The sequence below is a fragment of the Copadichromis virginalis genome, linkage group LG20 (assembly GCF_057382275.1).
Source record: "Copadichromis virginalis isolate Kocher_CV1m ecotype Utaka linkage group LG20, C_Virginalis_male_GT1.1, whole genome shotgun sequence".
Taxonomy (NCBI): Eukaryota; Metazoa; Chordata; class Actinopteri; order Cichliformes; family Cichlidae; genus Copadichromis; species Copadichromis virginalis.
Window position 1 is genome coordinate 31,542,688 of NC_140637.1, and position 12,719 is coordinate 31,555,406.

The following is a 12,719-nucleotide window of genomic DNA, read 5'->3' on the forward strand; positions in this document are numbered from 1 at the left end:
GTGATTCTGTGAATCCTGTGATTGTGCTGAAGGTCAAGGTCACATTTGTCACTTCACGTAATAACCTGTGAATCAAGATGGCCAGATGAGCTACTGCGCCTGCTTTCAAAATGTGGACATGTATATTATCGCACTCTGACCACATCACATCCCTCTCTCACAGCGGTGACCATCCCACTATAGAGGTCAGCTTTTTATTGCTGCCAACAACAAATAACTGTAAACAAACTGTAAATACTGCTAAAAACCAATAATAATCTTCAGCGTTATCATTAACATTAATAAGGGCTTCACATCCTCCTCCGAGTATCCCTGGTCCTCCGTGTGTCAGATTCATGCTGACACCACAGTGGCTGTACTGAGTGCCTGTGAGCTGATGTCAGCAGTGAACCCTCCTCATTGCTCTGTTTTTCTCTCCTCACCCTTGGTTACCATTGATGAAAGGTCTCACCATGGCGATGGTTTCCAAGGTGTTCGATAGGTTAGTTGTGTACCAGGTCAGCCAATGGTAATGAGGTTCATTTCCATGGCTGACAGGCATCTCCCTCTGTGTAATCTGTTTAATGTTGACCTTCTCAGAGGAGTCTCTCTCTGGCTTCTGCTGGAGAGTACTCATTCTCTTAAATCCCCTGACTGTGTGATTGTGTCTGACAGTCAGAAAGTATTACACTCCGAGGCTTTAAGCAAGTTTCAGCTTTAAAATGACTTATTATTTCCTCGTAAAACTGTGGCAGATTATTTTTCTGTTGTGATTTTATACCGTAAACTGATGTTTGTTTCAGGTGAGCTGGCCCACCTGTGCTCTCACCTGTCATTCATTACTCTGATGACCTGTTTGGTTTCCTGCAGCAGTTTTACGCTGAGCTTTATGCTGGATTTCTGACTGGAAACCATAGTCTCCATTATTTTAATCAGTCTTAAGTAATTGATTTAATAAACATGATTCTTCTTCAAAAATTGACAGATGAAAAATTGGGCACAGAAAGGAGCGGTGTGATATGCTGGCTAATCTGTAAGCGAGTTGAAGCCAGTGTAGCAGATGGTTTTGAATGTAAAGCACATCTCCCAGGATTGATCGCCGTTTCCTTCTGGGTTGCATCCTCCACTTGGGATGCAGACGGAGCCAACAAGGTGTTCGGGGGGCAGCAGACTGCGTAGCAGCCGTGCAGACGGTGACACTTGTGCTCCTCGTCTTTTTTATTATTTTTATTTTTTTGTTTGTTTGTTTTTGTAGGCTTGCGTGTGGCGCGCCTGGGAATGCCCGGGAGTGTAGATGTAAAGCAAAGTTTTGCCTCACATGTCTCCTTCAAATACAGTTGCTGAAGTGTTTTTAGAATATTTTGAAATCTTAAATATTTATTCCTGCCAGCCAGTGAAAGAACTCCTTTCTTCCAAAGTATAACTAATAGCTGGATTTAAGTGGCATTTAAGTGGTTATTCAGCTGCCCATAAATGACTATAATAAGCATGGTCTTTATTTTTGAAACAATCCTCAACTGTCTGTCCGTGTCCTCAGCGATGGACCCGTCCATCACGCTGTGGCAGTTCCTGCTTCATCTGTTGGAGGACCAGCGGCAGCGTCACCTGATCTCCTGGACAAGTGAGGACGGCGAGTTCAAGCTGCTAGACGCCGAGGAGGTGGCCCGCCTGTGGGGGCTCCGCAAGAACAAGCACAACATGAACTACGACAAACTGAGCCGGGCACTGAGATACTACTACGACAAGGTACTGCTGATAATACTACTGTTACTGCAGCAAAACGAGTACTACGTTACCTCCAGGTCGGCAGGCTCACCATTTTTTTCCCCCTCTTTCAGAATATCATAAAGAAGGTGAGCGGCCAGAAGTTTGTCTATAAGTTTGTAAGTCAGCCTGACCCCTCCCTCCCCGATGGGATACGCAGTATAGAGGAGGGCCAGAGGAGGGACGTCAGCGACTCAAACAACCAATCAAAAAGCCTTGGGGGCGTGGCACCAACTTGTCCGACAAAGGGCTTGCCCCAGGTACGTCCACACTTCCTTTGTTTCCAGGGTGTTATGAATAATTGGCTGATTGCTTTTTTTCTTTCTTTGCGTCTGTCTGCGTGGATCACCAGCGCTCGTCACCCAGCAGCTCCCAGAAGAGCTCCAGAAACGACTACATGAAGTCCGGCCTCTACTCCACCTTCACCATCCAATCCCTGCAGGCCTCACCCAATCCACGGCCAATCAAATCAGAGCTCCTCCTGCAACAAGAGCCTGTCCCCAAAGTTGATCGCACACCGAGAGAGGTAAAAAGAGTTAAATGTTACCCCCTGACCCCTCTGTGCACTTCATAATAATAATAATAATAATTCAGCGCAGCTGCTGGACTTTGTGTTTCACACTGCTTGAGGTTGTGCAGCTAACATTTTTTTGTTATTTAATTCCTGTGATTTATGCGGGTTGTGAAAGGATTTGCTTTTTTTTTTTTTGCAAACGTATTTATTTTACCAGAGGAGGACCTAGTCACAGTTAATAAGTGACCTGCTTCTGAAGTTGATCCAGAGTCACATCACAGCAAAATTGAACAGAAAAACGAGGTGCTGTTCATAGGAAATATTAGACACTTGTTTTCACATCACTGTCTTTGTACATTTAAGCAGTGAAAATTTAATCTTGTTGGGCTCCTAATGCCAGTCTATGCACAGATAGATGGTAAATGGCCTGTATTTGTATAGCGCTTTACTTAGTCAACGACCAGGACAGAGAGAGCAGGGGGTCGAACCGGCAACCTTCCGATTACAAGACAAACTGCCAACTCTTGAGCCACGATCGCCTCACAGCGCTTGAGCCCCATAGATAGATGGGGCTGGTTGTGTCTTCAATGACATTTGGTTAGAGTCTTTGTCAAATCAGTGTATTCTTCTTGTTATCGTTAACTTCACCCATCTTGAGGGTCGTAGTCATTATAAGTTGATTAGGAGTAAAAGCAATATTTAGCTTTTTCTCCTGTTAATGTATTATTTCTTTTTTTAAACGCTTTTTTTTCTTATCTATTTTTCAAATGGATCTCTAATACACTTTTTCTTCCTGACCCTTGCGCTGCCGTGCCATGTCTATGTCTGTGCCATATGACGAACACACGCATGTGCACATGCACTATTTGTGGCAATCAGCTGCTCTAACTCCAGGCCTTTTTTGGCGTGTCCTCCTCCTCAGGTGTGTGTGTTACCGGAGTCTAAATCCTCTCCGTCCGTGGGGAGCGCTGCGGACTCTGTTCTCCAGGTCATCGTCACTCAGACGTCTCCCTGTCCGACCCCGGCTCTCAGCCCACAGATACCAGCCAACTCCAATGGCCAATCACAGGTCAGTAAAAAGTCACGCCTGGTACTTGGTTACTTGTCCGAGAACACCTAAAGCTGGACAGACACTGTGCGATGAGCTTGCCTCATCCTACAAGTTGTGCCTCCATCGCTTGTGTCCAGATCACCCGCTGCGCTGCCGTGCTGCTCCGTCTTTTCACTTTCATTTCTGTGTTTGCGTGTGCGCAGTGTGAGAGGCTGCAGTGACGCCCTCAGGACGGCCGACAGGATTTCAAACAGGTTTGATTTTCTTACGACCAAACGATTGATGATCGGGAGCTGGTCGTGAGGTGTTTATCGCTTCTCGTTACCTCACGTATACTACACGATACACGATGAAGGCGAAATTCGGGCCGATCACCAAAACGGTCGCACGACTAAAAAATCGGCTCAAAATGAGCCAAAAATCGCACTGTGCATGCCCAGCATTAGATGACTTTATGAGATATCTCTGCTCTCAGTGACATCGTACAGATCCAAGAGTAGAAAAAACTACTTTAAACGAAGCCTGTTTTTGACTCACAGGGGTTACTTGTACGTCTACTGAAGTCATTATTTGCACCTTTGTCAGTATTCAGTATGAACATCCACCACTGGAACGTTATAAATATGATGGAAAATAACATCGTTCTCGTCTCTGGTTGACATTCCCAGAATCCTCCTGCTGCTCCGCTGAGCGACCCTCCCCAGATTTATCTCACCAACATGGGGGACCCGTCCACCCTCATCACTCTCGGAGGGGGCACGGTGAGCCCCGTCCCCCCTCCTCATGTCTCAATGGGCACACAGGGCCCACAGCAGGAGGATTGTGGGGGCCTTACCAACCCCACCAACTTCCCCTCGCACCACCCGCATGCTGCTCCTCATCAGTCTCACCCTGCCCCTGTGTTCGTTATTATCAACCCACCTCTCAATCAGCAGCAGCAACAGGTGCCGATGACGACTGCTGCTCCTCCTCCCTCTGTCGCTCTTCCTCCCACCGCCCGTCCTCCACCCATCGTCATCAAGGAGGAGAATCTGCCGTCAGAGCAGGAGCTGCTGGAGATGGTGACACTGGATGGGAAACGGGTGGAGGAGGTAAGAGGAGGAGGAAATTCTGGGTTTTTAATAAAAGTTTAACAGAAACATGGTGCTAAGGTGGTGCCCTGTGCTCTTCCATCCAGGTTCCTCAGCTGATCTGTGACTCGGGAGAGCCAGAGCCTCCCCCCACCATTGTGGAAAGCCCGCCCCCGCCCTGCATTGATGCCGGGGTTGGAGTTCAGCAGCCAGCAGAGGAGGAGAGGACAGAGGGTGAGGGCCAGGACACGCTAACAGGTGACAGGAAAGCATTTTAGATGATCTCCCTGATTGAGGAAAGGGTTTTTCTTCCCTCTCTGGGTGGAGCCCACCGAGACCGCCTTTTTATGTCTATTCCCATAATTCATTAGATTTCATTCCTGCGATTTGTTTCCTTCAGATCCAGTCATCCCCCCGGTGACGACGTCCTTGCCGGTGACCTCTCCAGCAGCTTCATCCTCGGACGCCGTTCCTCCAAAACAAAAGAAGCCACGAGGCCTGGAGCTGCCCTCCTCTCCCTCCCTGCCCCCCGGCCTCTCCCTCGATAAGGTCTGCAACACTGCTGGTCACTTTACTAAACATCACATGTAAAAGTTCAGATGTGCTTTACAAACATAAAAAAAATATTTAAAACAGAAAGTCAGGAAGACTATGGCTGCTATGGGTTGCTATGACATAAAATCAAATGTCATAGCAACCGGCGGGATAAGTGACTGGTCAAAACAGTTACAGTCACCTTTTCACCTCTGCTTTGATACCAGGCTCATCATCTAGCTGTGAATCCCTCAAAGACGTTTTCTCATATAGTCATGTTTTAACATTGGAAAAATGCAGGTTTTGGTTGTGAAATGGAGAAACATCACTATGTGTGCTATGTAACAACTTGAACGTTAGACATTTATCAGATAAATTGAAGTTTCCAGAATCCTTTGAGTCTGTGATGTGAGTCTCACAGCACTTAAATAAAACGTCCAGGACGAAAAGCTTTTAGCTTTTTCTCTTAAAGCTTTTAGCCGCTCTGGATGTGTTCGTTTTCTTTTCTTTAAACATCAGCAGCACATACTGCAAATGTAAATGACTATAAGACAACTTCAGAATACAACAAGATTAGGTGTAACCACAAATTTATAACATATATCCTGCTAACAATTGTAAAAGTCCATATATATTTTATTGTACACATTGTAATACATATTTTTAAAGTGGCAGTGGATCTACTACAAATGACAACGAATAACAGGAATATGCAGAGACTACTGTTAAGACAGTAACAAAAATTAATTGCCAGTCATGCAGAAGTCCGTGGCCACCCCCACAGAGGCTCATTTTAACTCTGTAAAAACCCAGATATTTCCACTTCTGCATAAATAATCACTTTAAATATCTTTTATTGATTTAGGTTTTATTAAAAGGATCTTAAATAGGGACACAGCTGGGCAGTTATTTCTGTCAAAAGCAAAGCGACATCAGCAGAAAGATGTCGATGCTGTTAACAAAGTATGAAACAGTCGGAACATGCACTCCTTTCCACACGGCAGGAAACGACACTGCCAGCCTGCCCACTGGCACTGACCGACTCTTCTTCACAGCTTTTGGACTCGAGTGTCGTTTGCTGTGTGGAGTCTGTGCGCTGACTCTGCAGGAGGAAAGGATGGCACCAGAGTCAGGGAGCGATAGGACACGCCCACACAAAGCAGGCCTGCTACGCCCAGAACGTGTTGTTTAACAAACAAATAATTTAAGTAGAGAGTTTAGTCCTCGGTGATCGTTTTAAAGAGCTCTAAAGTCTTGAATATTGTAGTAAAGCTGTGTAAGTTTTCGGGTTGCCAAAAATGTTTTTATCCAGGAAAACCCTGAAGATATTTTGTGTGCTGCGTCCTCGAGTCCTTATCATGAGCGCACCAAGATGAATGTGACACGTAAACAAAAATCTTCTCCACAGTCCATGATTCATAAGTTTAATCATTCTGCAGTCTGTTTGTTAGCTCTGTGACACACTTCTAATCGACTGTTAGGTTTGCTGAAATCTCACAGCGTGTAGGCGCTTTCACCCTGAACTCTAACTCCGTGTGAGCCTTGGCAGTCACAAGATTAAATAAAAATCCAAAAACACATCAGAGCTTTTAACATTTTTATTTATTTTCTCCAAACTATGGGATTATAGGGATTTATATATATTGTGTATATGTGCAAGTGTATGAGTGAATGATCGTGCTGTGTTTAGAGGTAAACGTGTGCTGTTGCTTCCTGTTCCTTCTGCAGGTGAATGCAGCAGTTAACAGTTTATTGGCTCCTGGATCAGCGACCAACACGCTCACCCCGACTGTCATCACCTCCCACGCTCTGGTAAACACTCGCTTGTCTATGTGTGGCACACGTGTCTTTATTCATATAGGCGTCTGTTCGCAACTTGGAGGATTGTGTCGTTCTAGCAGCGATCCTCTTTGCATCGCTGCTGCTGACAACAAGTTGACACGAAACACTTTCCTCTACAGCACCACAGACCTTGAATTCCCTGGAACGTCACTTATCTGTTGTTTTGTCTATAGCTGTTTGTTTAAATTATCTTTATTTCAAATCACGTAACACACAGCAGACTGTGAGAGTTTAGTGTAGAAAACTTCGCTCTCGCTCTGCAGGCCTACTTGTTGTTCCTAGAGTATTTAAAAGTAGAACAAGAGGCAGAGCCTTCAGTTTTCAGGCCCCTCTTCTATGGAACCAGCTTCCAGTTTGGATTCAGGAGACAGACACTATAAGCATATAGTTAGGGCTGGACCAGGTGACCCTGAATCCTTCCTTAGTTATGCTGCAATAGACGTAGGCTGCCAGGGATTCCCATGATGCATTGAGTGTTTCTTCTTCAGTCACCTTTCTCACTCACTATGTGTTTATACACCTCTCTGCATTTAATTGTAAGTTATTATTAACCTCTGTCTCTCTTCCACTGCTTGTCTTTATCCTGTCTTCCTTCTCTCACCCCAACCGGTCGCAGCAGATGGCCTCGCCCCTCCCTGAGCCTGGTTGTGCTGGAGGTTTCTTCCTGTTAAAAGGGAGTTTTTCCTTCCCACTGTCGCCAAAGCGCTTGCTCATAGGTGGTCGTATGATTGTTGGGTTTTTCTCTGTATGTATTATTGTAGGGTCTACCTTACAATATAAAGCACGTTGAGGCGACTGTTGTGGTGATTTCGCGCTGTATAAATAAAACTAATTAGCATAGAGGTGCCAAACGTGCAGCATGCATTTTAGTGTTCGGGAACAGAAATGTACCCAAAGTTCAAAGTCTCGGGAAACATGTTTGAATCATAAATAACTTTATTCATAAAATGATAATTTTTTTTCATCTTGTTGGTTGTTGTTGTTTTTAGAAATGACCTCAAAGTCATTTTCAATACAAGTGAATCAAAATATTGTTCTTCAGTCCCTAATTACATGTGAAGGTCTTGTATGTGTTTATAAATCCTCTGTGATCTGTTTTTCTCCCAATATCTCAGCCTGTCCATCAGCTAAAAGGATGGTACATTGAATTCAAACATTTTCATTAAGAACTTGTTCTTGTTCACTCTAAAACAAATTTAGAGTATATGCACATATGAAGACTTTCAAGTTTAAGTTTAACTGGCTGAGATCAGATTGAGCTCTGGTTTAGTCCATTGTTCAGTTAACCTTCATCTGAAATGCTGCATTGATATTAAAGCTTGTTTTGATGAGTCATTCTTCCTGTTTTTGATTTGTTCTGCAGTGTCAGGAGTTCTTGAATTAAAGCTTCTTCTTTTTTTTCTTTTTTTTTTAACATTTTCTGTCTTTAAATGTGTCATCTGCATTTGTAGAGCGGCTGATAGGAACAACCTGCATTCCTTCCACAGAAAGGAATAAAGACGGATTTCACTGTTAGATACTCTGACTTGTTGATGTAAACAGAACTGAATCTGGTTGGGACGTCCACACAGGAAGTTGAATCATTTGTCAATTGTTTTTCCTTGAAATGTTCGTTCCTGTCAAACACTCTTGGATGTTTCTGTCCATTTATCCTTCCAGACTCCGGTCCTGTTGACGCCCAGCCCTCTTCCCTCCACCATCCACTTCTGGAGCACGCTCAGTCCCATCGCTCCTCGATCGCCAGCTAAACTTTCCTTCCAGGTAATAAATACACTGAGCCCACTGCATGCAGTTCCAACATCCTGAAACACAAATCCACAAACAAATGGACGATAACAAGTGCGACAAAATTCACTTCAGTACCAAAACTCCTTCACAGTAAAATCCTTTAATCAGCTGGAAACATGTGCAGGAACTAAAAGACAATATTGTTTTGGTGAAAGAGAAAAGAATCAGTCTGCAGGTGAAGTTTGTGGTGAAAACTGAAAGAAAAAAGTGTTCAGAGCTGGTTCTCAGAATAAGATACTCGTCTTTTAAAATATAATCTGTCGGTTGTTCATTTGCAGAGCTCACACTGAACCTTACCTTACAGCCACATAATGCTTTGGTCTTTGTCTGTATGCAGGTTTGGTAAATGAAACCACAGCTTCAGTTTCACAGAAAATTCACACGTTTGTGCAGCAAGTTTGCAGTTCTGCTTGTCGCTTCACGCACGCCGTCATGCACACTGGTTCACGTTCAATACATCAGCAGCTGTTAGTTGGGAAGTTTAGACACTTAGATGCTCATTTACACCAGAAGTGAAATCCTACTACCTGTGGTGATCCGCTTCATTCCTTCTGCAACAATTCATGTCTCAGTCTGCGCTGAAAAGATCATTTTAGAGGCCGTCTGTCATCATTATCGTCCCTTTATCTCTGTGTGCATGTTTTCTGTTGAGTTTGTCATTAAATAAGTTTTCACCGAAATATTTTTCTGCAGCCAAGTTTTAAACAAATATAAACATAAAAGCAGAAAAATTCTCTTATTTCCCTAAGGCTGTGTTTTCACAGCCCGGCGTAGAAATGAGTGGTTAAAAGCATAAACTGTATAAAAGATGGACGTAGCCACCATCATGTCACCCTTTGGTTTTGGGTTCTGCAGCAAGCTGCAGCTACAGACTGTATGGATGCATCACACACAGACACCGGCTAATTAGTGCAACAAAACAGAACCACAAACTTCTTGCAGGAGCCGTACTGTAGAATACAGGGAGTGCAGAATTATTAGGCAAGTTGTATTTTTGAGGAATAATGTTATTATTGAACAACAACCATGTTCTCAATGAAGCAAAAAAAACTCATAAATATCAAAGCTGAATGTTTTTGGAAGTAGTTTTTAGTTTGTTTTTAGTTTGAGCTATTTTAGGGGGATATCTGTGTGTGCAGGTGACTATTACTGTGCATAATTATTAGGCAACTTGACAAAAAACAAATATATACCCATTTCAATTATTTATTTTTACCAGTGAAACCAATATAACATCTCCACATTCACAAATATACATTTCTGACATTCAAAAACAAAACAAAAACAAATCAGCGACCAATATAGCCACCTTTCTTTGCAAGGACACTCAAAAGCCTGCCATCCATGGATTCTGTCAGTGTTTTGATCTGTTCACCATCAACATTGCGTGCAGCAGCAACCACAGCCTCCCAGACACTGTTCAGAGAGGTGTACTGTTTTCCCTCCTTGTAAATCTCACATTTGATGATGGACCACAGGTTCTCAATGGGGTTCAGATCAGGTGAACAAGGAGGCCATGTCATTAGTTTTTCTTCTTTTATACCCTTTCTTGCAGCCACGCTGTGGAGTACTTGGACGCGTGTGATGGAGCATTGTCCTGCATGAGAATCATGTTTTTCTTGAAGGATGCAGACTTCTTCCTGTACCACTGCTTGAAGAAGGTGTCTTCCAGAAACTGGCAGTAGGACTGGGAGTTGAGCTTGACTCCATCCTCAACCCGAAAAGGCCCCACAAGCTCATCTTTGATGATACCAGCCCAAACCAGTACTCCACCTCCACCTTGCTGGCGTCTGAGTCGGACTGGAGCTCTCTGCCCTTTACCAATCCAGCCACGGGCCCATCCATCTGGCCCATCAAGACTCACTCTCATTTCATCAGTCCATAAAACCTTAGAAAAACCAGTCTTGAGATATTTCTTGGCCCAGTCTTGACGTTTCAGCTTGTGTGTCTTGTTCAGTGGTGGTCGTCTTTCAGCCTTTCTTACCTTGGCCATGTCTCTGAGTATTGCACACCTTGTGCTTTTGGGCACTCCAGTGATGTTGCAGCTCTGAAATATGGCCAAACTGGTGGCAAGTGGCATCTTGGCAGCTGCACGCTTGACTTTTCTCAGTTCATGGGCAGTTATTTTGCGCCTTGGTTTTTCCACACGCTTCTTGCGACCCTGTTGACTATTTTGAATGAAACGCTTGATTGTTCGATGATCACGCTTCAGAAGCTTTGCAATTTTGAGACTGCTGCATCCCTCTGCAAGATATCTCACTATTTTTGACTTTTCTGAGCCTGTCAAGTCCTTCTTTTGACCCATTTTGCCAAAGGAAAGGACGTTGCCTAATAATTATGCACACCTGATATAGGGTGTTGATGTCATTAGACCACACCCCTTCTCATTACAGAGATGCACATCACCTAATATGCTTAATTGGTAGTAGGCTTTCGAGCCTATACAGCTTGGAGTAAGACAACATGCATGAAGAGGATGATGTGGACAAAATACTCATTTGCCTAATAATTCTGCACTCCCTGTAGAAAGCCTTTATCGCCATTGTACATAAGACATATCCAAGATTTGGTGAAATATTCTGTACAGTGCAAAAACATTGAAGTAGAAAAATGAGAGAAAACAATGAAAGCTTATAAAACTATGTAAAGAATAAAGGCTGCTATAAAGAAAACACACACACATATTAAGGATTCACCATTCACTGTTGAACTTCACATTAGTTGCTAAATAATCATTTGTTTTGTTTATTTATAGGAGCTCAAATTTGTGATAGCTCAAGGGAAAAAACTGAGTTTGTTTTACCCGGCGCTTGGTGCACCTGTGCTGCAGGGCAGGAGGTTGAACAGTTAGATGTCCAAGGTGAAAAGGGTCTTAAATTATTTTCCTCGCCCCGCTGAGACACCAAGATCTGGAGATGTCCTCCAGGGAGGGCAATGTGCAGCCGGTGGTTCTCTGGGAAGTGTTGATGGACGTCTGCACTGAGCAGGTCCCACACTGTGATGCATTCACTGCCTGTTCAGTTGTTATGAAGGTGGAAAATATTCATAGAGGCCCAAAAGGGATTTTGCACCAGGCTGTAAACATGCCTTTTAATGCTGTAAAGTTGTGCATTTTAACATGGGAGTCTGTGCGTTAACACACTTTCAGAACGAGTAAGTCAACTGTATGAAGCAACAACTGTCGCTCGCTCATGAAAACTGACTCGCCTTCAATTTACTGAGCGATAAAATGACACGATGAAGCATCAGCGTAGCATCAGTCATATGTTCAGTGGAGACTCTGTAGCATGGTGTCCGGCCACACTGGCTTTATGTAGTGAAATTAGAAGACGATTTATGGATGACCATCATTGATGGGAGGCCCTTATCTTTACTTATTTGGCATTGAAGAGGAAAGCATCATCACAGAATCACCAAAGTATAAAAACTGGTTTTCAGGACACAAGCTCCTCTACCACAAGCGCACACACACACACACACACACATACACACACACACACACACACGGCTACTGTGCACTGCGGGTACCTGAATCTGATCCAGGGTGCCTGCACGCACACACATACACACACGCAAACACACACATATACTATGTGAGGACTCGTATTGACGTCAGCCTTAATCTGAATATAGTTCTAAACATGAATCCTAAATCCAGGTGTAAACCCTTTAAACCTGAAGGTCTCAATCAAAGTGAGGAGGGGCGTCCTCGCATGATCTAAGATACACACAAGTCCCCACATTGATAGATGAACGAGAATACACAGAGCTGGTTTGTGTGTCTGCAGGTTTCTGGCCCAGCTTGAAGTCCGTCTGTTATCTGTTATTAAAGGTTCAGTTCACTCAGTGCATAAACAGCAGCACATTCTGAGTCTTCTCTCTGACGGAGTCGTAATAATGATTATAATGCACTAAAATACACTGCACATTATCTCGTTACAATGGGACCTGTCAGGATGTGGGTTATATTAGACAGCCGTTGAACAGGGAGCGCTTGAAGCTGATGTGTTGGAGGCAGGAAGGATGGGCGGTGCGAGGATCTAGGCCAAAAAATGTTTTAAAAAGAAGAGGGAAAAGCTTCAAACGTTAAATATTTTTTAATGTTTGCATGCCTGTGTGCACAGTTGGGTAGTTTAAGCATTTATTTGTCTATAACTAGTATCATTAAGTCATTTCG

At 43.7% G+C, this 12,719-nt stretch overlaps 1 protein-coding gene across 5 annotated transcripts in view; it reads left to right on the forward strand.

Moving 5' to 3' along the window:
- Window positions 1-12,719, forward strand: part of elk1 (ETS transcription factor ELK1) — a 39,658-nt gene that overhangs the window by 12,761 nt on the left and 14,178 nt on the right. For all 5 annotated transcript variants that reach the window (XR_014917063.1, XR_014917064.1, XR_014917062.1 and 2 more), the window contains 9 exons: window positions 1,517-1,725; window positions 1,818-2,003; window positions 2,096-2,269; window positions 3,180-3,326; window positions 3,977-4,399; window positions 4,486-4,636; window positions 4,779-4,927; window positions 6,641-6,724; window positions 8,414-8,515. Coding sequence is in view for 2 of the 5 variants with exons in the window: in XM_085443131.1 (XP_085299257.1) it covers window positions 1,517-1,725; window positions 1,818-2,003; window positions 2,096-2,269; window positions 3,180-3,326; window positions 3,977-4,399; window positions 4,486-4,636; window positions 4,779-4,927; window positions 6,641-6,724; window positions 8,414-8,515 (1,625 nt within the window). In the remaining 3 variants the exon portion in view is untranslated. The remainder of the gene's footprint in view (window positions 1-1,516; window positions 1,726-1,817; window positions 2,004-2,095; window positions 2,270-3,179; window positions 3,327-3,976; window positions 4,400-4,485; window positions 4,637-4,778; window positions 4,928-6,640; window positions 6,725-8,413; window positions 8,516-12,719) is intronic.